Source organism: Thunnus thynnus, chromosome 23, assembly GCF_963924715.1.
Source record: "Thunnus thynnus chromosome 23, fThuThy2.1, whole genome shotgun sequence".
Taxonomy (NCBI): Eukaryota; Metazoa; Chordata; class Actinopteri; order Scombriformes; family Scombridae; genus Thunnus; species Thunnus thynnus.
This window is the reverse complement of record NC_089539.1, coordinates 2,820,685-2,846,780: the sequence shown is the minus strand read 5'-3', so window position 1 is coordinate 2,846,780 and position 26,096 is coordinate 2,820,685. Positions and strand designations below refer to the sequence as shown.

The 26,096-nt window shown below is 38.1% G+C and overlaps 1 protein-coding gene across 1 annotated transcript in view; it reads left to right on the top strand.

Annotated features, from left to right (window-relative positions):
* cog5 (component of oligomeric golgi complex 5) overlaps nt 1-26,096 on the top strand; it is a 65,389-nt gene that overhangs the window by 37,866 nt on the left and 1,427 nt on the right. Inside the window, exons 8-21 of the mRNA XM_067581308.1 lie at nt 1,815-1,974; nt 2,848-2,960; nt 3,114-3,191; nt 7,596-7,677; nt 11,564-11,768; nt 13,519-13,680; nt 16,880-16,979; nt 17,330-17,440; nt 19,823-19,885; nt 21,632-21,735; nt 22,954-23,191; nt 23,360-23,436; nt 25,121-25,247; nt 25,402-25,481. Of these exons, the coding sequence (XP_067437409.1) occupies nt 1,815-1,974; nt 2,848-2,960; nt 3,114-3,191; nt 7,596-7,677; nt 11,564-11,768; nt 13,519-13,680; nt 16,880-16,979; nt 17,330-17,440; nt 19,823-19,885; nt 21,632-21,735; nt 22,954-23,191; nt 23,360-23,436; nt 25,121-25,247; nt 25,402-25,481 (1,700 nt within the window). The remainder of the gene's footprint in view (nt 1-1,814; nt 1,975-2,847; nt 2,961-3,113; nt 3,192-7,595; nt 7,678-11,563; nt 11,769-13,518; nt 13,681-16,879; nt 16,980-17,329; nt 17,441-19,822; nt 19,886-21,631; nt 21,736-22,953; nt 23,192-23,359; nt 23,437-25,120; nt 25,248-25,401; nt 25,482-26,096) is intronic.

Genomic DNA, 26,096 nt, shown 5'->3' with positions numbered 1-26,096 from the left:
CTGTATACACACACAGCGACAGCTTCGTATATCAGCCCTGGGAGTTGTTTATTGTGAATGTTATGTAAGCAGTTGGACATGCTGCCTGGGCTGTGTGGGAGCTAGTTTCACCTCAGCGCTCTGATTGTGCCAGCAGAGACCCTGTAGCCCATCTGTTGAGTGGGAGCTCAACTGACCCACGTACAAAAACTCCTCCTCTACTCCTCTCCTCAGTGGCTTAAAGCTGCACCAATCAGGAACTCTGGGGGGTGTTCAGATGATGATGTGACCTGCTGCTTCTGAAAAACTTCCTTTAAATGAGCAACTATTTAAAGTGGACATTAGGGGCCTAAATATAAGCACAATTTGCTTCACAATCTATTGACTGAAATCCATTCAAACAAATGATGGTGTACAGCTTTTAAAAATTTGAATGTATTCGGTACAGCAGCCATGTTTTTCCACTTTGAAAATCTAACACAGAGTGACAGTCCTGTTAGTGGTGTGACCCTCTGGTCAGGTGTGTGATGGGTTTATCTTGCCTGAGTGAATATAATCCATTGTAGGCACAAACCTATTTATAAAAAATAATATGAAAGCCCATTCCTGCCAGGAAAAACCACTAAATAGTTTAAAAATGAACAATGGCAGAATTTTGAATTACCATCTTTTAATTTTGACATAGTAAATCAAACCCTTTTTTAACATTGCTTATGGCATTTGTTGCCCTTATTTGACAGTTGAAAGTGTAGAGAGACAGAAACATGGGTAGAGAGAAGGATGTTGCGGTTATGTGGTATGCGTAATTCAATTGTCAGTTTTTATCTCTTAATGTCTCGGATCAAGAAATTAGAGCTCCTGACTAAAGAACATACAATCTATAAAATAATCTGCATCTCTCATTCATCATATAGTGACATTTACAATACCAGCAGGATCACTGTCTGAAATGTATCCCTCTGTAAGGTTGCACCCTGGAGTGTTAAATGAGGAAGAAGCAAACACCATATTAGTGCACACTTTAATGTGCTGATGGTCAATTAAGGGATCTGATGTTATCAGCTCAAATCAGATGCTGCACTAACCAAGACCACAGTATGTGTGCATGCTGGCATGAAAAAAATGTCTTGCTAATATCCATTCTCTCGAGATAATGGTGTAATTAACCCATTATTTCAAGAATATAACTTGTTGTTTTCTTGTCAAAAAGAGATTTTTATCCAGTTTAATGCAAGAAAGCAAGATCACAGAAAAAAAATGCCAACACGGCTGCTAATTTTGTGAGCTGGCTGTGCAAGGCTATGAGGCTAAAGGAATTTATGTCAGTTCAGATGATACATTTACATTACCATTGTTGTTATTTTTAGACATCAGTAAACAGTGTACTTTTGAGTGATGCAATACAGTAGTGCGATGCATAATTCTTCTCTGTTGCTCTGTGATTCCCACATTACCCTGTTTCTTTTTGAGGGAAAACGACCATCTCAACACAGGCTGCAACAGCTGAAGTCTTAGTTTTACATCTTAGTGTTGAAGCCAATGCAACTGTCTGCTGGCTCCAAAAAAAAAAATCATACAATCTCCTCTCCTCTCCTCTCCCTTTTTCTTTTCTTGCCTTGCTACATATTCACAGCTCTCTCTCATTAAATCAGTGTAAGGTATATTTTTAGCTGCTGCTGTCACCTTTGTGCTCGCTGACAAAGTAAGTGTTTGTGTGTGAAACTACCAGACCCATTAAGTTGATTTCATTCTGTTAAAAAACAGCACCATGGACAACTGCCAACTTCACTTCTCTCTCTCTCCCTCTGGCTTCCTCTCTCCTTTTTGTGTCTCAGAATCCAACTCAGGTTGGCACGGCCCTGCAGGTCTTCTACAACCTGGGCAGTCTGAGAGAAACAATCAGCTCTGTAGTGGGGGGTTACCGCACCACCATACAGGACAACATCACCAGTGCCCTGGACATTAAAGGTCTAACACAGCCGGCCAACCCCAGAGGTAAGAACCAACGAGGACGCGGTTATGTGCTCCTACTTTCAATGAGCAGTTTTGCATACGCACACATACACACAATGTCACTGTACATTGTCCTCGTTTCTAAAAGATGAAAGACAATGGCATTTGATAATTTGACCTAGTTCGTTAGTTGGCTTGATCCAAAATAGATTATTATACCATGGCCACAGAGAATAGTCTGGCTGGAGGGCGTGTGTTATTTTCATGGCTCTGATGTAGAGGCCACATCATTGTTCTAATTAATACACACCGTATTTTCTACTTTCTATTTTCTACTGCTGCGTTTTAAAGGATTATGTACACTTAATACAATGTGAACTCAGCGAAAGAATATATGTGTCATTGTCTTTTTAAAAACACAATTTCTTACTGTCAACAACCAACAATGAATTGATCTACTGAGAAGTAGTGTGTGTGTGTGATATATCGTATTCCTCTCTACCATAGAGCTCCATTGTTGTCCAAAAACTATTAAAAACACATCAGTGAGTCACACTGTTGCACTGGATGACATGATCCTTTATAACTATGAACACACACACTGAAGTTTATTCTCAATCCTACACACACACACTGTCCTGCTGCCAGAAATACTCACTAGAGCACCAAATGTGGATTCATCCACTGCTGAAAATAGTCACCAATAGATGCACTATTTCCTCTATTTTAGTAACCTTTGTTAAAAACTACAGTGACCAGCTGTTTAAAGAAATTACTGAGCCCTTTTTTATAAATGAAACTTTATATTTGAAGAATCATAAATGTTATGAATCTTAAATCAGCTATTTTAGGAGGACAATAACGGGATAATGTGATAGACAAAAACTTGAAACCTGCTGAATTTCTCTACCCCAGGTGCCCCCGGCAGAGCAGTGCTGCCAACACCAGGGAACACCGCAGCTTTCCGTGCTGCTCTGTGGACAAACCTGGAGAAACTGATGGACCAGATATGTGCTGCATGCAAACAGGTACGAAGCTAACTGTCTGACATGAGACCTTTTAACCGACTATACATGTGTTGAATAAGACATTAAAAACAAAAAGTGAGGCGGTCAGTAGCTCCACATCATCCATGCCTGATAAATTAGGAATACAATTTTCGTTTTTGCATGTTCCTCCAGGTGCAGCATCTGCAGAAGGTCCTGGTGAAGAAGAGGGACCCTGTCACTCATGTGTGCTTCATCGATGAGATCATCAAGGTGAGTAGGTAGCACTACTCACAATCGGAGAGAGTAGAGAGGTTTTAACAAAAGATAGTTTATTAAATCAAATCAAACAAATTAAAGACTTAACTAAATATTTAACAAAGCATGTGTGGATGTCAGTGATGGAAGGTGAGCATGAGTGAAAGATGTATGATGTAAGATGTAAAAAAAGACTAAGTCAACATAACCCAAACCAAAATGGGTGCCTGTAGGGAGGAGCAGAAAGCTGCAAGCAGCAGGACTTTAATAACCTGGCAACCATTAACAGGTGTCACCAGTTGCCCTAACGAGCACCTGCAGAGACAGAGCAGACAGGTAAATTACAAGGCTAAACAAAGATGACACAAGGGGTCATCACAAATATTCACACACATTTAATGTGTTCTGATTTTTCCAGGACAGAAGTGCTGTACTATAGGGTATACATGTCCTAAACAAAACTAGTGCTTACTATACACTATATGCTCCTGAAGGCTGGAAACACTGAGGTATCGACAAAGTGATTCTTAATGATTAGTTTTTTTCTTTGTTTTTAAACTGTATTTTTAAATTAAAATCAAGAAAATGATGATGATATTTATAAAGTATATTTTAGTATATTACGTTTGATAAGAAAAGAACAAAGAAATAAAAATTCTATGTTTAGTCTTTATTTTGAATGAACTACTGCGCAACATGTATGTTTTTGTTAATGGGAAGGCAGTTTTATTCTGAGAAAAGCAAAAGAGAAATCAAGAAAGAAAGTAGAAGGCAAGAAAGAAAACTGGCAAAAACAGCAGGCTCCCAGCCCCTCGGGGCCCGGTCGCTTAAGTAGTAGTAGTAATATCAATAGTAATCACGACAGTCATTAACACATCATCATGACCATCATCAGCGTCTCACTCTCTTACCTCCACAGAAACCTAGTTGTACATATCAGAGTGGGAGACTGTTACTATGGAAACAAAGCTCTCACCAATTACCCAGAGATGGAGGTGTGAGTTGGAGACCTAATGACATGTCTAAATGCAAGGCTCCTCAGCAGTACAGCTGCACTATCACTCTTCAGTGTCACGGACGTGAGGACCATGTGTCCACAGAAAAATGAGTCACATAGTTCTACTGTTAGCAGTTACTTCTTAGAGTTGTTGAATTAAAACATATTCAGTGTACTTTTCATGAGGGTAAGGTGGTACAAGCTTTTTTTTTCCCATTTCTTTTGATTTCTTTTGTCAAATCTATGCAGAGCACAAAAAGGGACAAGACAAGCAGATAGACACTTGAGATGTGAATGGCGACAAATGAGCTTTAACTCAATAATATTTTGTATATCATTGGGAGTGTAGTGGAGCTTAAATGTACAAAACCTCAAACTGAGAAACAGCTGTTTCACACATGAACAGGGCTTTTTTGATCATAGTTAAACAGGTTAGTACATTCTCTTGCACTTTTTTGGCTGGACTGCAGTGGGCCAGCCCTCTAAACATGGCAGTCTGTGAATGACTGACTGAGTGATAAAGTTACACCATTGGTTGACCGGGTGATGAAGGTACACCATTGGTAACCATTGGTGTTGCCACTTCCTGTATTAGTTGTTTCAAATTAAAAGCCCTCTAGCATTGCATACACAGTCCAGCCATATACTAGGTTTTGACCTAGTCTTGTTTCTCTCTAAGGTCTGGGATCACTTGTTGTCTCCTCCCCTCAATCATGGTTTCTTCATGTGATAGCAATTAAACACCCACTCATTCTAAGCAGAGAGAAAAACAAACTCCTCTGCCACGAAAGTCAGTGAAAAGCCTCTGCAGTTCGACAGGATGGACATCTGACAGGTCTTTTTCTCTCCTGCAAGTGCAGAGTGCTGCTGCCTGCTATTAACATGTTCCAAGAGACAAGACTATATTACTCTGGTTCCCTGTCAGTGTTACAGTTGATTTTCAGATGTTACTGTGGGTTTTTAGACCTTTGTTTCATCAGGCTCCTGCTTATATCTCTGTATCTCTGTCTTGTAAACCCCAACATGTCTGATCACTGCTGGAGATCCCCAGCAGGGCTCTATGCATCCTCTCTACAGTTGACCTGTGCTTCATGGATGAATAAGTGAATATCCAGCAAAACGCTCCTCATGCAGTATGTGAGCAAACATGCATTCAAAGAGAGAAGCAACTTAATGTATATTCTGTATTTAATGCTTGTGCACGTCAGACTTTATGAAACAGGCATCAGAATTTGTTCTCTAATAGCATTAAATGATGAGATTTATGCGAAAATGTGTCCGTGAATTCTCTGTGGGGAGCGGTGGTGAGCGTCCCTTGTGAACTGTGATTAAATAAAAAAAAAACTGTCTTCCTCCGGCTTGTCAAAACATTTTTATCTCACCGCTGCACAAAGCATCACTTAAATAGATAGCCGAAGCCAGCAATGTTATGGAATTCCATATCGGGAAAGGGCAAAAGGTTAAATTCAGTATTGTGTGAATTTGTGAGGTCTAACGAAGTGTGCAGTGCATTTCCTTCCTCCATAAAACGTTGCAAAGCAGGGTTTTTTTTTTTTAATGTCTTAAATCCTGTATTGTTAACGTCTATGTTTGTCAGCTTGCAGTTGTCTTCATCCCCGCTATTGTTAGCACATAGCTTTGTTTCTTGAAGCATTACCACCACCAGCTGAAGGAAAGTGTGACACTGTCACCAGAAATGTGTTGCATCGCCTGCATACTCATCCACGTGCCTATGTGTCCTCACGTGCTTGCATAAGAGACAAAACACAATGAGGACCCACCTGTAGAAATCGGTGCCTTTTTTTTAAAGACAAAAGCAAAATTTAATGTTAAATGAAAATTACATGTTTTTGTGAGACTTATTATTCCTATTTTTCCTTTCTATTTATCTGTTTTTGTTTTGTTTTTTCAGTAAAAATTAGCAACTTTAGAAAATGTGAAAAGTGCTGTTCACTAGGATTGTATCGTTCATGGTAATGCTGGTATAAATTTTAATGTGATCATATCGTCATATTGTGATAATATTGTGAGGTGTTGACGCATTTATATTATGGTTACGCACTGCTGGCTCTGCTGTGGTCTGTTTGTTTTTTTGTATTGTCATAAATATCATAAAAATATCACAAAAATACATTGTAATATCATGATACTATTTGAAGATGTTATTGTACATCCCTCTTTTTCTCTGTTTTCTCTTCAAATGTCATATTTTTATCAATTAGTTTTCTGTCAATCGTTTAATTGATTGACTGATAGTTTCGGCTCTATTGCTGTTTTGTTCAGTGTTATTCTCTTGTTACCTTTCTGTTCTGTTTCACACCGGTGCAGAGAAAGAAAAACTGAATCATTTCACTGTAAGTGGAGGAAGTGAGGATGTCAGGAGGAGAGGTCAGACAGCTGGGCAGCAGACCTGCAGCAGCCTTTTCTAATGGAGGATTAGGGGAGAATACACAGACTCACATGTCCAATCCCATTAAATAATTAAAGCACTTTCCTTAGTCAGGCTGTGTGTGTGTGTGTGTGTGTGTGTGTGTGTGTGTGTGTGTGTGTGTGTGTGTGTTGGTTTCTGTGCCTATCTGACAGCACTTTGTGATTTTTTTTTTCTTCTTTCTTAGACATTACACTGGCCAGTTTTTCATAAGCCTCATGTTTTGTCTGTCTGATGTTCATGCATATGGTTTAGGTGTATGCAGACCATAGTGATAACTGTATTTTAAATGATCACTGTGAGGATTTTATTGTCTGTTATCATGCAAGATTATAATTTTTTTTATTTTATTGTTATTTCACACATGAGTACACTTCAAGGTTGGGCTGAAAGTAGCTGAATGCTAGTTTTTCACTCTTTTTCTTGTTCTATTTTCTTTATTATTGTCGAAATAAAAAAATATCATTGCTTTATTACTTTGGGATGAAGCTGTCATTCAGAGACACATTTCAGCAGAATCTTAATTTAATCGTGTGAAAAACGAAATTATTTTCACATACTAGATGGTGGTGTAGAAAGTAATGTTTTTGTGCAGGAGAATGATTTTCCTTTGTCTGTCTATCTTAACTGTTTTCTCACACATATCTTTGTTGTGCATTCAGATTTTCAGATTGTTCTGGAGTTTCAGGACTGTCTCAAGTCCAACAACAGTCCTTAGACTAAATGTAGAATATGTAATGTGAAAAAATTTGCGCTGTTCAAGTCAGGCGTCTCACACATGTGGGGTCACGGTCTATCAAGTCCCTTTGACACTTTGATAGGAAACTTTAAGAAGAAGCTCTCCAGGTACAAACTGTTTCAGTTAGTGACCTTGACATTGACCTTCAGACCATTAGAGAACGACCTTACAATCAAAAACCAGTTGAAAAGAAGTATTCTGTCTAAACTCAGAACTAGCTAATCTGTGACTGTTTTTCTGTTTACCATTTTACAGGATGGTCAGCCTGATATCCTCTACACCTTCTGGACTGATGTAACCAACACACTTAGTGAGGAGTTTCACAGAGCAACTGAAGGTAAGTTTGTACCTTTTTTCCCCCTATAGTCTCCCCTGCAACTATCAGTTTAAGAAGACAACCAGGATACAGTTAAAGCTGCTTATTCAGGGGAAAGAAGAATTTAAGGTTTCTCTCAGAGATGTCTACAACTGATAACTGCTGCATCGCCACCAGCACAAACAACTAGTGGGAGGCTTCTTTTTGTGAGCCATAATCATCAGGCTGTAACAAGAGCTCAGTTAACAGCAGGAAATCAGTGGTGCTGCAAGTAATAAACGGCCTGTTGTTCATGGAGTCATTGGAGCACTGAGCAGTTTCATCAGTGTTGGGCTGGTACAACCTTAGTCTGTAGTATGTCCATGCTTGCAACTGCATTAAGACGAAAAAAAAGTAAAGGATAGAAATGAATGGCATTCGTTGACTCCACCTGTACATGAAAAGTACATGTACAAAGCAACATTCAAGTCATTTAGCCTGTCGAATACATCTGGAATATAAACGAAGCACGCTGCCAGTTGGGCTGTTGTTATTAGCCATGCTAATGCTAGCCATGCTGGATTGCCCTGAAATTTTATATAGACATTCATGGTTCCCAGAGGATGAATCTCTTGTAAAATGGAGGAAAATAGAGTCAAAGCTTAAAAATACGCTTCTGGTTGCTGTTATGCAGGCTGTGTAGACAGCTGTATCGATTAATAAAGAAGCATACTATTCCGTCAGACGCATGTGACACAGATGACTGAAAAACGTGGCTGAAATGCTTTCGGTGTAGACATGGTATCATCCTGTGCAATATCTCAACATCTACCGGATGGATTGGCACAACATTTTGTACAGACTTTCATGGTTTCCAGAGGATGTATCCTAAAAACTTTGCTGATCCCCTGACTTTTCCTCTAGCAGCATCATCAGGTCAAAATGTTGATTTATCAAATATGTTGGTTTATGACTAAATTCTTGCAAAATGTATGGCTTTCCCTTCAGCCTCAGCTGTACTTTCCATTTAGTGCTAATTAGCTAATTTTAGCGTGCTAACATGCTAAACTAAGATGGTGAACATGATTTAAACTCTCTTATTCAAAAGAACAGACTTTTAAACATATACAGGAAACCACAGAAATGATATATAAATTATATTTGTTGTCAATGGGAACTAATAGTTGCAGCCCATGTCTGATTAACATTATCTAAAAAAGACTTAATGGAAGAGAACGTTTATGTCTTCCTACTCAAGAAATGAAAATATCTGGTAGGACTGCCTGTGTGGCTCTAATGTTAACTCATAGATGCTCCTGTGCTGGCTCGGAGGGATACATACACCCTTTTCTTCTAATTTAATAACATGCATTACCAAATATTGTCGAGACATGTTGGTGGTTTTGCCACCTTTTCTTAAAATTAGTGCATTTGCCCTTTTTTCGCTGGTGCTTAAGCACAACAAGAAAAGAGGCTGTGCATCCCAATGTTGAGTCAGTGATTGCAGCACACTGGTATCAATAAGAGGAAATTGATCATTTTGGAGCAAAGTGGTTCTCAGGAATTGAACAATTTAGAACTCGTTCTAAATGGGCACTGATTGTTGTTTCTCCACCCTAATCATCCTTCTCTTGTTCCTCCATCTCACCAATGTCTCACTACAGTCAGTTATCAAATAAAGCCACAGTTAAATTGCCCTCCCCTCTAAAAAATAAAAGAAATAAATACAAAAAAAACAGTTGGTGTATTAGAGAATCTTTGTAAGGGATGGACATGGAGAAAAGAGACTTAATTATGCTAACAATAAAAACTCATTCACTCACTCACTCACTCACTCACTCACACACACACACACACACTCACACACACACACTCACAGATCAGATGGAGGCGTTTCAGTAGAGAGTTGTCTGATTACAGGGAATAACAAAGTGAGAACAGGAGAGGCGGATTTGGCTGCTTGCTAACATACTTGGCTTCAAACTCGCACTTTACTGAAAAACCTGCAGTTTCTATCCTGCTGTGTGTGTGTGTGTGTGTGTGTGTGTGTGTGTATGCAAGCTGTGTAGTGAAGATATTCTGGAACAAATATAAATAAGGAAGGGAGGTGTGTTTGTTAATGTGAGTAATATAGAAGCACGTTTGTGTAAGCCTCTATATAACTGATTGTCTTAGGTTTCCCTTTTCCTCGTGTTCTCTCTCTCTCTTCCCCTTTCAGTCTTTGTCATGTGCAGACAAATCTCATGTGCAAACCAACAATGAGTTGATCTTGATGATTGTGTGTGTGTATCAAAGCCTGATGTATCTTTTAACATTGTTGTCCAAAAACTATTAAATATACATCAGTGAGCAACACTGTTGCACTGGGTGACAGTGGTTCATGGTAATGAACACACAATGTAGTTTATTTTGACTCAATCACACACAAACACCATCCTGCTGCTCGAAATACTCATTAAAGTAGACATGGATTAATCTGCCGCTAAAAATAGTACCCCAAAAATTGCACTTTTTCCTCCTGTTTGAGTAACATTTGCTAAAAACAGTGATCAGCTGTCATAGGGAATTACTGAACCTTTTTAAAAATTGAAACCATGTATTTTTGAGCCGTTTTTAAAGATTGACGTCTTCAGTAGCAACCAATGGCCCTGTGTGAAGTCAGGAAGTACTGAGGATTTGATGACAAAAAAAAAGATGTTTTAAAGATTTCTCTCCGACTGTGTTAACTGACAAGAAAATGAAAGGTTTCATTAATCATATCATTTATAATTCCTATGTCATGACGTCAACAAAAATGACTTTAGAGATGACATTTGTCTGTGGCTCTTTGATGTAAGGGAGGTGTTCTTATGTATAATGGACACACTGTGAAGCTTCTGCATCCAACATCAAGCTTGTATCTTCCTTTTATGTTAACACAAATCCTCTCTCTGCTTTCTGAGTCGTCTTCTTGTATCAAAGCTTTACTTGTCACCCTTTTCCTCTTTCTACCTCTTCCTATCTTCCCAAGCTGTTGCATTTGAATTTAATAAAGTCATTATTCCCTCTCTGACTGTCTGTCTTTCTCTTCTAGCTTCTTTTGTCATTCCTGTGTTAAACCCTAAAATAAATGCCACTGATCATATAAGGAAACAGTGATTGTTTATAGGTTAGAAAAATACTATAAACAATAAGAAACATTTGGTAGAAGGAAGAAACTGTGGATTACAGTTACAGAAACCAGAACATTCCCTAAAAATAGAATCAGATATAAAAAAGGAGAAACATATAGAAAGAAAGAAAAACTACAAAACCATAGTAAAGTTTGTATTTTCTGAATTGTCTGTTTGATGTTATTTGTTAACACTGTGTATGCTTTGGCTGCTAATTAGAGATGTACTGGAATAATACAACATTTACATTCAGGAGCTATCTCTTTTCTTTAATCTGTATGCAAACTGAAATGTAAATATGAGCATTTGTAGTTTTAGGGGCAAGTTATGAACTGGAACTATTTCTTGTTGCAGTGCTTGTCATTGGTGCAGTGACTGTGTGAAGTTCACACACATGGGATTGATATCAATCTTCTCATCTCACTCTGGAAGAGAGTATATAAACATATTTCCCCAAATTTTTCATTCGCAGACTGTTTAAGCAGTGAAGTCTTGTTTAGTACAGACCATCTGTTCTAATGTAGTAAGTTTACCCAGGACTTTTGTAAAATACGTTATGATTTATTTCCATAAGAGGTAGACGTCATGACAATTCCATTCCTTCAATGAACAGTATATAGAAGCCCTGTTTATCAAACTGTTTCAAAGAATTGTCTACAGGCTGTATACAATGCTCTGTTCATATATGTGATTAAAGAAATAATTTAAAGCTTTACCGAAGATTTTTCTTTTTGACTTTGCTCACTCTTTACTGCTTCTGCCTCTTTTCTCTCTAGCCTCGTCCTTCCTGAAGCAAGCGTTTGAAGGAGAGTATCCTAAGCTGTTGCGGCTGTATAACGAGCTGTGGCGGCGCCTACAGCAGTACAGCGCCAGCCTGCAGGGGGCACTGACAAGCAGCGGAGGGATGGACGCCACTCTGGACATTACCGCCACTGAGACAGACAGCCAGGACCTCTTCACGCATGGCAAACAAGACTACAAGTGAGCAGACACAATCAAGAGTCTGAGCTCTGAAAACCTTGTTTTTTCGCTATTTTTTCATGCATTTTTTTACTATTTTCTGACATTTTAGAAACAAAATAAACAATAAATTATTAAAAAATAATTGACATATGAATCGATAATGAAAATAATTGTTAGTTGCAGTAATCTTTGATAGGATTTGAGGTGATTTGAGATGGTAGTTCTTAGGTCACAGATTACATACAGTTTCTGTTGGCAAACACACCACACATCATTTCCAGTGAGTTCAAATACAGTAGTTGTAACTAACTGCCAGTATAGTGCATGGAGATAACACCTAGTCCCTTAGTTTTAGTGTATGCTAATAGTTGGAACACACTCACAAAATAATAGAAAGTAACTGAATGCTTTCAGACATCAAAGTACAACATGCACACATGTAGTAATAGAATTACATTCTTATTGTCAAGTGTTGTAACATTACAAATCATTGTTATCATTGCACCATCAGTTAAAAATATGCTGCTTAGGACTGCAACTACCAATCATTTTCATTATCAGTTAATTGATTCATTGTCTAGTCTATAAATTGTCAGAATTTAATAAACAGTGCCCATCATAATTTTCCACATCTCAGGTAGATGAATTCAAATATCAGACCAACAATCCAGTGATAATTATATTAGTAATGTGACAGAATGATTTCAGAAACAGGTTTCATAATATTTCATTGTAATTTGCATGGCATTTTGTAACACTAATTTATTACATAATGACTACTGGCTGACTTGTTTTAGACACATTAACAACTTGTAGATAGAAATGCACTGATCTAATACACTGGATCTGTAACTGCAACTTATTCAGCAGATCAGTTATTGTCCAGTCAAGACCTATCTACACTAAACACTGTCTCTTGCTCATGGTCATATCGGCACACATTCATAAAACCTCTAAAACAATATTTAAAATTCACACAAGGCTAAACAGAATCTTAATATAATTCAAAAGTGATGTGTAGTTACACATCACTGAGAGAGACTAGGAACAAAGGAATGATGGATAAGGTAGATGGAGAGGGAGTAAAGACATGACAGAACACACACATTAGATAACACACAGTGAGTTTTAGTACACACCAATCAATCAACCTGCTGATTAAAAGTGATAAACAAAGCTGAAAGAAAAACCACACTCACATGTGAAAATGTGTTCATGCAGATTGTCAGACACACACATTTCAGCCTCATCAAACACTAATGAAAATGTACCTGCTAGTTTTGTTGAAGCATGTTAGCTCATAACTACACATTGTACTGTTTAAATATTTTCTCCTTCTATTTCTTGTTCTCTATCACAGTGATTAACAGCCATGAGAAATGATGATGATTACAGTGAACGCACGCACGCACATACACGCACGCACAGCTCTAGCAGCATGCCTGCATTGAATAGTAATAGGATAAGACACAGTGGCATTTTGCTTCCATTTAAGTTCTCCATTAGTAAATGTCAGCACAGAAATTTAAGTCAATTAGAGGATGTTTTATGTGAATGTAAGGCAGTGAATAGATTGTGGGTATCAAAATAACTTGATATATTTGAAATTTTAAAGGCTACCTTACAGTTAAGTGACACTATGATCTGATCCTGCTGCCTGTTGTGGCAGAGTGAAAGGAAAACATTTTTACCTGTTCAACCATGAGATCCATACTACAAAAAATGATCTGTATGTTTTTTGTGGCTATTTCTTTGTGTGTGTGCTCAGCCCGGAAAAGGCTCTAAAGGACTCTCTGCAGCCGTACGAAGCAGCATACCTCTCCAAATCCCTCTCTCGCCTGTTTGATCCCATCAACCTGGTGTTTCCCATGGGGGGTCGCAACCCGCCCTCCAACGACGAGCTGGACAGTATCATCAAGACCATAAGCAGGCAAGTACATGCCAGTTTGGCTGCCTCTCAGTGACAAAATCATTCTACACTGCCTCTGCCACTTCTTGGTTGTCGCTGTGAGTGTGTCAAGATGTTTAAAGGCCTTTTATTGAGCCCACCGGGCAGTCATGCAGGCATTTATAGAAATTGTTACAGAAAGAATGTTTAAAACACTCACTAGGTGGTAGTCATCTTTTTATTGACTTTTAAAATAGAAAAACATGATGTCAGCTATGTGTAAAACAACAAAAAACACGATTTATTCTGACTGAGAGAAGTCCATTAAATTCAATACAAACTAGGTAAAATCAAAGATTTCTTCCTTATTTCTCAACTGGTGTGCTGTTTCAGTAGCACTGTGCTCAGTGCTGCCACTGATCGCTGGAAGATGTATAAATTAGATTACTTTTTTAATTACCAGCATTGCTGTAATGCAACTTCTGAAGATAGAAATCCAGGACCATATGTAGTGTGACCATTCTGGATTCTGGCACCACATTAGTTACATCAGTCATTCTGATGTCATTATATGTACAATTTATGTTAGGACTCGATACATAATCAAGATCAAATACATTATCAGTGCCTGAAAGAATCACAAAGCACCGCCACAGTTCCCTCAAAATATATCCAAAAATGTCTTTATAATTGTTAAATTATTTGTTGTAAAATGTATATTTATAAGAGAGAAAGAAAGACATTCCGTAAGAGTAGCTGCACCACAAATGAGCTCTTGAATACATCTCAGACTTGGACCTAAAAAAAAGTGGGACATTTTGCAATGTAGCCTTCAAATAATCTTCAGAAAGGACTCTAAAGAAGAGTTAACAGCATTGATCAGAAAAAAACAGAAAATATCATCTTTGGATTTATTTTTTAAATCAAAACAGCTAGCTAGCTGTCAACTGCTAACTGCTACCTGCCACTGTTACCAACATGCCACAGGAGAAACCGCACCAAAGAAGCTAACAAAAGAGTTATTTTAAGAAGACAAGAAGGAAAATTAAAGGATCTTTGTTGGTAACATGAATATATCTGGTGAACTGTACATAGTTAAGTTTTTGCCAGTGATGGTAGGCTACAAAAGCTAGCAAAGTAAATAGTTAGTCTAGCTCCCCCTGGGAGGAAACAAGTGTTCGCCATGGAAACCAGTCAGCAGGCAGCTAAGCACATCACAGCTCTCAGAGCAGAGAACAGGGAGATTGGATACCCTGTTAAATGTAAGAGTGGAACAGCCAGTGAGAAACACAAGGAGAAGACACTGCATTAAAACCCAGAGATCCTCTTCACTGACTACGCCCAACAAAAAGAAGGAAGGAAGAAGAACAACCTCATATTCTTCACTGATTCCATCTACATCTGGAAAAGTACTCTGTGCAGCAATTATGCATACGTATCCAGTGAGCTCAGGAGGCAGAGTAAAGATCTGTAAAGATGAACACCTTGACAAGGATGACCCTCTGTTTACCATCACATATTACACCAAAGGAAAGGTCATGATTCAAGGGAATGAAGCCAACCTAGAGAAGCCAACCTTTGAAGAGACATTCCCCCTGTTGAAAGCTGAGGTGGACACCAAGATGATCAATGTTCCCTTTGACAATGAAGATAATGAGAGCCTAGTAGAGAACCCACTCCATTAATATACATGAGGGGGGCAAAACATTAGGAACACTCTTCAATATAATGCACCAGTACACAGTACTCCACCACCATCCACTACGACCTCAATAATAAACATAAAGTAGAATTATCACCTCTGATGGCTACTGGCTTATATATATGTATATATGTATGTATATCTATCTATCTATCTATCTATCTATCTATCTATCTATCTAGATAGATATCTAGATAGATATCTAGATAGATAGATAGATAGATAGATATTACTCTTTGTCATGTGCTCTTCACCTGATGAGGAAATGTTTTCTTTTTCAGTCAAATAAAATTTTTGGGAGCTAAAAAACTAACTTTGCACAAAGTAGCGTTTTGTTAATGTTTGTAATCTGGGAGAGAAAAACAGGCAAAAATCAGACAAAAGAAGATACAAACTTGTTTGTCCACAACAACACAATTCTATCTTCATCATTTTTTGGCAGATCACAATGCCACCTCTGCTTGCAAAAAAAGCTTTATCCCCTCTTCTTTTCTTGCATAGTGCATGTGGCCAATTACGTACTGTGGTTCATATGATTTTTCTTTGGATGAAACTTTCTAAGACTCATAGACATAAAGGAACCTAATTCTTTCAGCTGAACGTGTTTCAGGTATAAACACTAACTATGACTTCAGTTTGAAATGAAGTCATAGTTAGCAGACAGACAGCTGTTGTCTGGCTGTGAAGTGTAGTATCTATTTAAATAGTTATATGTAAAATCATACAACGTAGAGGCTCTCCTGCTTTTGGTGGCTTAGGGGCAGTTTAGAGAGCCTGCAAAAACACTTATGTAATGTAATGTAAAACCAAACCATCAGTAATTATTTATTAGTACTTATTCATAGTATGTATGAAGTGACAGATGCTCAGTCACAGCTGCAGCTTTGTCTTTCCTCATTGATACAGTCATGTTCTCAGTTAGAATGCCAACCATGGCTGAGTTTAACAAATGTCAAACCAAGGTTATAATAAACACCAAAAACACATGTTTTACTACTAACTGATATCAGTAGATACATTAGTATCAGCATGTCATTCTAAAACAGTAACTTTCTGCAAGGATAACAGTGAAATAAGCTTTATCAGGGACATTTTCAGTAACTTCACATTATACATATTGCTGTCAAGAACATTTTATTATAAAACAAACATCTTTCTCATTCTCTCTTACAAATTAAATAAAAATAAACTGAAAGTAAATGAGTAATAAGAGAAGAACAAAGCATTTTTAACTCTCAAAAAACAACAATTTAGTGAATTGATACATATAAGTAGACATTTTGGTTAATGGTAATATAAATTCCCATTAATCAGTATTGGATACTCACCAAAAATCAGTCTCTCCCTAACCTGCAGATACACACATATTTAAAAACATACGAGGTGACTCATTATTGGTTAAAAACACTATGCATCCAAGCTATGGTTTAACTACTGACATACAGCTTGCATTTGATAATTAGGCCGGGCTATGTTATTTTAGTGGAATGTAAAATCTGTCTTATTTATTTATTTGTTGGTTTGTTTGCTTGTTTGCAGTGAACTGAATGTAGCATCAGTGGATCCAAACCTCTCTCTGGCTGTGGCCAAGAATGCTGCCAAGACCGTCCAACTCTTCTGTGTCAAGTCTGAACAGCTGGTGTGTACAGCCTAGTGTGTGGTTATATTGATGTTCTCAAGTTCTGAATGAAAAATCATCTATTTGCATCTCTGTATCTTTCCAACCCTCTATGTGTCAGGTTAACTACCTATGACGGCACTGTTTGTTCCACCTTGTAATTGGTTTATCAACTCATAAATCTGTAACATAATAAAGCAGTTATGAAATATTCAGATGAATGGAAATATTGAGAGTTTAATTATTTAATTACAACATTATGGAAAAAATATTGCAGTTGTTCCTATTCGTGTATCCTGTGTGGACTCTTGCCTGCCTACCTGCGTGTCTGGCTTTACTTTTCAATCAATCCCATCTCCCTTTATCTGTAGTTGTGTACTCAGGGTGATGCCAGTCAGGTGATTGGTCCATTAACAGAAGGCCAGAGGAGGAACGTTTCTGTGGTCAACTCCCTCTACCGTCTGCAGCAGGCTGTCACCAAGGTAGGAGACTATAATACATACAAAGGCAAAAACATGATGAGCTTGTAGACGTGAGAAGAGCGCAAGACAAACTGGGGGCGGGGAAGAAGGAAGAACACGTGGCTAATATCAGTGTTAATAAAAGATCCTTGATCATATACTTTTAAAGGTTGAGTGTGTGATCATCACCACAGACATTTGAGGTCTATTTTTTATGGCTTACTCAGTTAAAAATGTCTGAGCACACTGATGATCCCTAAGAAACAAGAAGAAAATTGTGTTCTTACTTCACACACGTCTTGTCCATGGAGAGAGAACAGAACATTAGTGACTACATTTTGAAAGCACAGTGAATATGTTGGAGATTATCTACTTTGCCTAATTAGCTTTGCTTCATTAAGGTGAGGAGTGTGCATGTGTCTGGGTGTTCAGCTACATTGCCTGCATGCACACATTTTTAAGAGAAAAACTCAGAAGAGAGTGGTGGATTGAATACAAGATAAAAATGATTTTTAACATTGTCATCAAGTGATGAGGCACCTTTGCCGTATTTTTATTTATTTCAAGTGTATAGTCATTGGTAGATTAGTTAACCCCAGTTTTCTTTCTCAAGATTATCCACAGGTGTGACAGGGATGGCCCCAACTTGGAACACACTATCGCACATGTAGTTCTCCAACTGTGTCTGTATGTGACCAGAGTATTACCTTTCTAATGCATAGAGATGTCACATAAAATGGTGTCTACATTCACACACACACACACACAGACACACACACACATGCGTACGTGAAAGGAAGTAAAGGAAATTAAAGGGGGATAAAAGGAAAAGCAGTCAGGGTGCAGTATGTTCTCTCAGCTTCCTCCATTAAAGATGTATGGTGTGTCCTGGCACAGCAGCCCAGCTGATTAATAGCATAAAAAAACAGATTACGCCTGTATTAAATATTTAACCTCAAGGCTTTAAAATTTTACTGTGTGAAAACAGAGTGAAAATTTATTCTGGGGCGGGGTAAAGGGTGGAGGGACAAAGACAGGTTGTAAAACAGGGAATGTAGATAAGAAAACAAATACAGATGCATATTGTGCTGAATGTTATTTTATACTATTTCAGACCTTCCTTAAGATAAACAATCTTGACCTCTAACTATCTTGAATGACTTAACACCTGTTTCAAATCTAGCCTTCAGAAAGCAGTACATGAACAGTTTAACAAATTTCTTAGTGATAACATACAGGATAAATACCAGAAACTGTACTGGTAAAAGTCTTGAATGACCTCAGTGCTCTTATAGGTAATGTTTACATCTTGGTCCTCCTCGATCTATGAGCCACATTTTATACCATGGTCACACTGCTGATTGAGACATTTAGTTTATATTTCCTGAACGACCCTCAAGTGGTTTCTTATCTATTTAATAGGGAGAAAGTTTATTTCTATGTATTGGATGTGTTAAATACCCATTACATTCCATATGGTGTTCCACAGGGATCCAGATTTGGTCCTCTCCTTTTTTCATTATACATCAGTGTGCTTCCCACAGGAAATGACAGGAAATTAAATACTAGGAGTGTGGCAGTGCTACCTCACCTCCACTAGAAGTTTTTTTTTTTTTTTTTTTCTGGACATTGCGTCTTGCTGTTTTGATTAATTGTTGCGAAGCAAATGTACTTCTGCTAATCAACCACCTGCTGACCTGAATCAGACAGATCCTACTACTACCTATCTCTTGGTCAGTGCAGTTACTAAACTGTTACTAGACTGTTGCCTTACTCATTAAATATGTGGCCTTTACTGTGTGATGTAATGCCACTGCTTGTTTTCCATGAACCTCAATAAAAGTATTATTATATTTCATAAAAATATAATAATTTCTTCTGATGTTAGCAGAGGCACTATTTATCTCAGGCAAGGGGTGGCCCTCCACTCAAATCCATGTACATGCTCTCCATTCAACCACATTATACAATGATGTTTCCTCAAAAAATTTGAAAGTTGCAGCATATCTGAATATGTGAACAGACTGAAACATCATAAACTGATAAATATTCCAGCAGTAAGCGAGACAGTGTGCAGGAGTCTCTTTTTTTCATTTTTACAACAATACATGTAAAATTTCAAAGATTCAGAAGACACATAACTGCACATATTACTAGCACCTGATGATTTTATGAAAGATTTAAAAAATAATTGTCAAAATAAAATCAGCAGATATATTCTGACTTTTAGTCTCAAGAATTGGTCAAGCTCTGAAAACACTGGATCAATGGCGTCTTTCAACTGATGACATCAACAGGGTTCATTTTTCAAACTTTTCAAAGTTCCCTCCAGAGCCGCACAAGACATTGTACAGCTGTCTCCATAGTCTCAGCACCTAAAGCTCTTGTGTTTTGTTGTTGCAGATTATTTCAGGTTTGGGGTCGTGTCCACCAGCTGCTGCGGAGGCCCTCTCTTCTTCTTTGGAGGTATCGACTATTAACACGCATGTTTTCATTTTCATTCATAAACATGTTCATTATTTGGTATACAAACCATGTAGTGTTTTTTGTGTTTTTGTATTTATCATAAATGCTGCTTAAAACATTCTTTCTCAGTTTAAATGCTTTGGTAGAAAAGTCACATTCTTCTGTGCTGATAGTGTGGAGACTGTGTCTTTTACCTGCTGTGTTACTGCTGTAACATAATCACAGGGAACAATGTCCTCTTGGGTATATTATTATAATAGAGTTTTTTGTCAATTTAGAAAAGGCCTGAAGCTCACATTTTTTCATCATAACTGTGAATTAGAAAACTCAGACCTGCACAGTTGATTAAATTCTTAAGGGATTCTTTTATGAAGCGTTTTAAGTGGTTTTTTTCAACTCAGCATGTGTTAATTTTCATCTAGTTTTGATTTAGTTTGTCTTTTGACAAAACTGTTTTAGTTACATTTTAGCCTAGTTTTCTTTGTGCATTTTGAATTTCTCCCTTCTAAACATTCGAGAAGGGTCCAGCTGCAGACCTCACATCTGGGGAGGTCTGTGAGCCAAAGGGAAGAGAGAAGGATTCAAATTGTGACTAAACATAACATTAACATTACATCCACATCCACAACCCTCAATAATGTTTCAGTAGTTTACCTTTTTTATAAATGTTGATGTGTTTGTCTGCATGTTTTTGTGGTTAGTCGGAGCTATTTTGTTGCCACCAATTTCCTTTGGGATTGTAGATTTTTTTTTTCCCGTCTTCTTTCCAAGAACCGGTAACATTAGCCATCATTACTGGCAGAGGCACGTTGTTAGTGAAATACAAGAAGCTGCTCATTAGTGCAACAGGTCAAGCAGCTAAATCAGCTTGTGAAGAAGAGATATTTATGGGCGGAAGAAGATACGTTTACTAATCAGGAACTACTGTGCGTAATTCTGCAGATGCATTAAAATATGAATTAGTTCATTTTATCCATTGTTCACACTAGCATTTAGTTTTCATTCCTTTTATCAACATTTTTATACATTTAGTCATAGTTTTGTTTTAGTCTGGCTTTCATCTGGAAAAAATAGTCATCAGTGATTCTTTTTCAATAGATTTCATTCACAAAATGAACACAGCTCCACACTATGAGAGGTGTGCTGGAGTAGATGCATCTTTTAGAGACTGTTAATGTAATCTCAAACACATACAACAGCTGTCTTTGGTTGAGCCATTTTTCTGCACTTTTCAATTTATTTGAACACATTTGATCAATAATCTACTCGCATACATTCTATTTTTCTACACCTGTTGCGCTTCTGTCTGCAAAGGGAAAGTTTTGCTAATGGGAATCTGTCTGCAGGGTTTAAAGTCCTGTCACACACACTCCTGGGAGCACACAGTCTAGTGGGTCAGATATTGAATTTCAGTTGATCTCTGTAGAGATGAAGCAGAGAAAAGATCCTGCTCTTATCAGCACACTGACAAACACACATCCACACAGCTGATAACAAACCTATATCTCAAGTGTAAATCAGTCATCCAACCTCATATGTATGTACCTACTGCTCACCTGACTACACAAGTTACTATGGCAACAAGGAGCCCCTGAGATCCAGGTAATGAGCGGTAAACTAAATGTGATGTGGTCTTTGTGGATGCACAGTAGCTGTCAGGTCTGGAGTTTGCTCTACCTGCCTGTGTTATTCAAGCACCGTACATTTCTTACAGAATCTATCATCTGTCCCTGTTTTGTGATTCAGGGAGTGCAGGCCCTGATGAGCAGCGCGGTACAGCCTCTGCTGCAGTCAGTGACCGACTCCATCGAGGCCATCATCATCACATTACACCAGGAAGACTTCTCAGGGTCAGTCATTTTCTCTCATAGCTGTTCTACACTAAGTGAACATAACTGACAGGTGTCAGTGTGAATGAGTTGTCCTGTGTCTCACTGAAAAGCCACCTCAATGTCAGGGTTGAACCTGGGTATCAACCCTCAGTCCTGTCTTGGTACTGAGTATTAAAAACTGTGTAAAACTATATTTACTGAGCGTCAGATCCTCACCAGATTGTTTTTGTTCTTCAGATAAAATCTCTGTATAGAAGGAGGTGTCAAGTTTTTACCTATAATCATGAGGAAAACACTTTTTGCCTCTATAAGGTTTTTGATTTGTTTGTTTTAGTAATGAATGTGTTTCTTCTAAAATGTAACAAATAGATGGCCACAAAAAAGTCTGGTCAGATTTTTACTTTTATGTTTATTTATGTTGATTTAATGTTTCACTTATTTTGATCAGATATTTACAAAAATTTTGCTAATTTTGGACTTTTTTTAGTCACAGTTCTTATAAAGTTATGAATTGAGAATTTTGTTCAAATGATAAGGAGTTTCGTTAATAAATTTAACCTTCCTCAGAGTAAAGAAACTCATGTATAGTATTAGCATTAGTAATATTGTGAAACTTTGAATAATACTCAGCCCTCGACCCATGTTGCTTCAAGCACATATTGAGTTCTCCATTCATTATTATCACGGACCAGATAGTCAGACCCGCAAATAAAATGTTTTTTTCATTTGTTCAATCGACACACATCAGATCAACTGACACACATCAAGCTGAACGTCTGCACGAATCTGCTGGAGGGAAAAATCTACATTTAACAGCATCTGTAGAAGACACTGTCTCCTACAGCTCCAACATGGCTCAGTTACAGCTTATCTGTTTCAATGCTTGATTTAATTAAATTTAACTACCCTGTGTGATATTTACTTGAAAATAACATCACACAGAAGCTTTACTGCAGGCTTGTGAAGAAATGTATTTTTACTCATCATTAGTGGCTGACTGAGTTTGGGTTTTGTTATCCAACAGCTGTTTAGAGAAGAGATTATTTTTTTGTTTCATTCACACATAAATTTAGTTTGTGTGTGAGTTAATACCAAATGCTACAGTTTGTGTCTCTTTCAATTTGAATGATATTCTTCTTAGAAAATGAAGAGGATGTAGTGTGATGTTGTGGGTCACACTGCTTGACATACGCGTCCCATACCAGCATCTTTTGTGTGTGTGTGTGTGTGTTGCAGGCCGTTGTCCAGCCCTGATAAGCCTGACGTTCCCTGCTCGCTCTACATGAAGGAACTACAGGGTTTCATCTCCAGAGTGATGGCCGACTACTTCAGACCCTTCCAATGCGTGGACTTCATCTACGAGAGCACCGAGTCCATCGCTCAGAGAGCCATCGAGCTGTTCATACGCCACGCCAGCCTGCTGCGCCCGCTGGGCGAAGGCGGCAAAATGAGGCTGGCAGCTGACTTTGCACAGGTTAGGGCCTCCTTTCTGAGGCAGATGTTTTTCAGACATTCCAGACTATCCCTTCTGTCATGGATGGTTGACAGATGATTCAACAATGCCAAGGTCCTGGCTTCACCAGACTGGTGAATGCATGGCTGTGTTTGTATGCTCATGCTCACTTTTGTTTTTGTGTGTCAGATGGAGATGGCAGTGGCTCCTCTCTGCAGAAGAGTGTCTGATTTGGGGAAACCGTACAGAATGCTGCGTTCTTTCAGGTGTGTACGCTCATAAATCATGAAGATTAACACAACATCGGCACAGGGTTGTAGTGGGAATTAGAGAACAGCCAGTTTTATAACCTATCATGATCTCTTCTGATCAGGCAAAATCATTTTTAGCAAAGATCTGCAGGCTACAATGTGGCTAACAGTTGTTAGATCAATGCAGACAAACAAACAAACCTGGTAGCTGAATCTAAAGTATCATATTTCATATTCTTGTATTGACATTCAGAAACACACTTTATTAATTGGTCCTACATCCTTAATCGCAGCATAAGCAGTAGCCTTCAGACAGCAGGTCAGTACTGCCTGGTGTCAAAGTTCAACAAATTAGCAAAAAAGTTATTTTTCCAAAATCATGTCAACACAGCGTTACATAAAAATTCACTTCTCTATCACCTCTAATGGTATCCAGCCATACATGCTTTGAAGGCATCTGTTTCTTAGATTTCTGACTCCAGCACTCAGACAACCTCAGACAATTGAAAAATTGAAGTTCCACAGCTATGTCTCTCCACAAACAATGTCCCAATGTTCCTATAATAACCCACAAACCCCACTGTCAACAGTTTTAATCAGTACTATTTTTTCAGTAGTTTCAATAAAATTTGAGCTGTGTTGATTATCCAGGGTAATATTATTCAGGAAAAATGTTGCTGTTGAGTTCTGCAAATGTGATTTTCTGTGCTTTAAGCACCACAAAAGAAACATCAATTCATCCTCTTGTGTTGGGGTGGAAGCAGAAATTTCAGTGATGGTAATTTTGGTGAACTGACCCTTTAAGATCACTGTTACAGAACATTAATATAGAACCTTAGCATACCTGCAGTTTTCCATGTTGAAGTACATTATTTACAAATCACATATACTTCACATTATTGTTGACTGGTTTCAAAGCATAGCAGCAGTTTTAGATTGATTTCCTGCTGCACCTTCCAGACAACATCGGTTTTAGTTCATTTCAGTACTGACACAAGCTTCAGATAGCTTTACTTATGAAGTTCAAGTCCCCGTTTTAATTGAAGAGTAAAGGAGGTTATATGGAATATGGTCGACTTATCTGAGCATGACACTCCTCAGTACATTTGACAGAAAAAATACATCAAATTACAAAACATTATGTCAATAATGTTAGCCTACATGAGCAAATAACGTTGGTTAGCTTAGCATAATCAGATATTTTGCTCTCACTGTAAACTGCTTGAATAATACAAATTCTAAAACACATATTTCTTCAGGCATGCAGATATGAATTAAACAAATCTACTGGCCCTCAAGTGGCATGAATAATGACAACAGATAGAGGACATGACCTGGAGGATAGTTACTGTCTAGATGCTACATTTCACTCTCGTTTTAATGAGGACTACATGAGGTAGAACACATTGTTGTTTTGACTGCTTCTCACTTTGTGATTGATCGGGGGAAAATCCCTGCACTCCTCTGCTGACACACGTGTTACTATGGTTACAAAATGATCTTGCAGAATTATATAGATCACTTCTTTACAGAACTCTAGGATATTGCTTTTTTGCCAGCTCTCAATCAGCAATTTAGCTTTTGAGTCGATGCTAAAACCTCATATCTGCTCTCACACAGTCCAAAGACACCACTATAATAAGACCGGCTGTTAGTCAGTATACAGGATGTGACTGTTAATTGTGTGTTTGTGTTTCAGGCCTCTGCTGTTTCAGACCAGCGAGCTGATAGCCAGCAGTCCAGCTGTGGGTGACCTGATCCCCTACAGCACCCTGCTGCACTTCTTCTTCACCAGAGCTCCGTCTGAACTCAAGTCACCTCACCAGGCCTGTACACACTCACACACTCACAACATTCACATACTAAATAGGGATTTACAGCATGTCATGATTATCAATGATTGGAGGTTTTCAGATGCATCAGAAGAACTAGGAGAGCAGTTTTGTCACTATACTAACTAAATGAACTGGTCACCCACAGAGAGCAGAGTGGTCCATCGCTCGTTACTCCCAGTGGCTTGATGATCATCCCTCTGAGAGAGACCGGCTCTCCCTCATCAGGTAATTACGCACATTTAAGCCTCTGTCAGCCTCACCTGCCTGTAGGAAGTCCACGTGACTGTGAGGAACAAAGATCCATCAACAGTGACCCTTAAATTCTTGAGATTAAAAAGAAGTGAGGGCATTTATTCTTGACAACAGGGAACTTTAACACCTTATTACCATAGAGAGCAGAGACATGAAGAAGTAGTTGAACTGTGGAGGATGATCAGCCTCTAGTGGTGATCTCTAATACAACCAGACAGATTGTTACGCTTCTACATTTTTATTTTATTTAAATAGAAATCTACATATTATATACTTACATGCTAGCTGACCATTTTAAAAAGCATCCCATCAGTTTTTAGATTGATGTCCTTCCTTCCTTCCAATGGCTTCACTTCATTTCTGTAGACAATCACACACAGTCCCAGTATGATGGTCTTCTGTTTGGGCATTTCCCAAAACCCTGACATTTCAGCCCATCAACATTTTGTACAGGAGCAATGTTAGAAACACAAACTTACTGCATGTTAGGTAGTATTCTTTTCAACTTATAATATGTGAAAAAACACTTTGATCTGCCACAATACTCACACTTGCAGCATTTGTAAGTAGTCATAATGCCCACTTGTG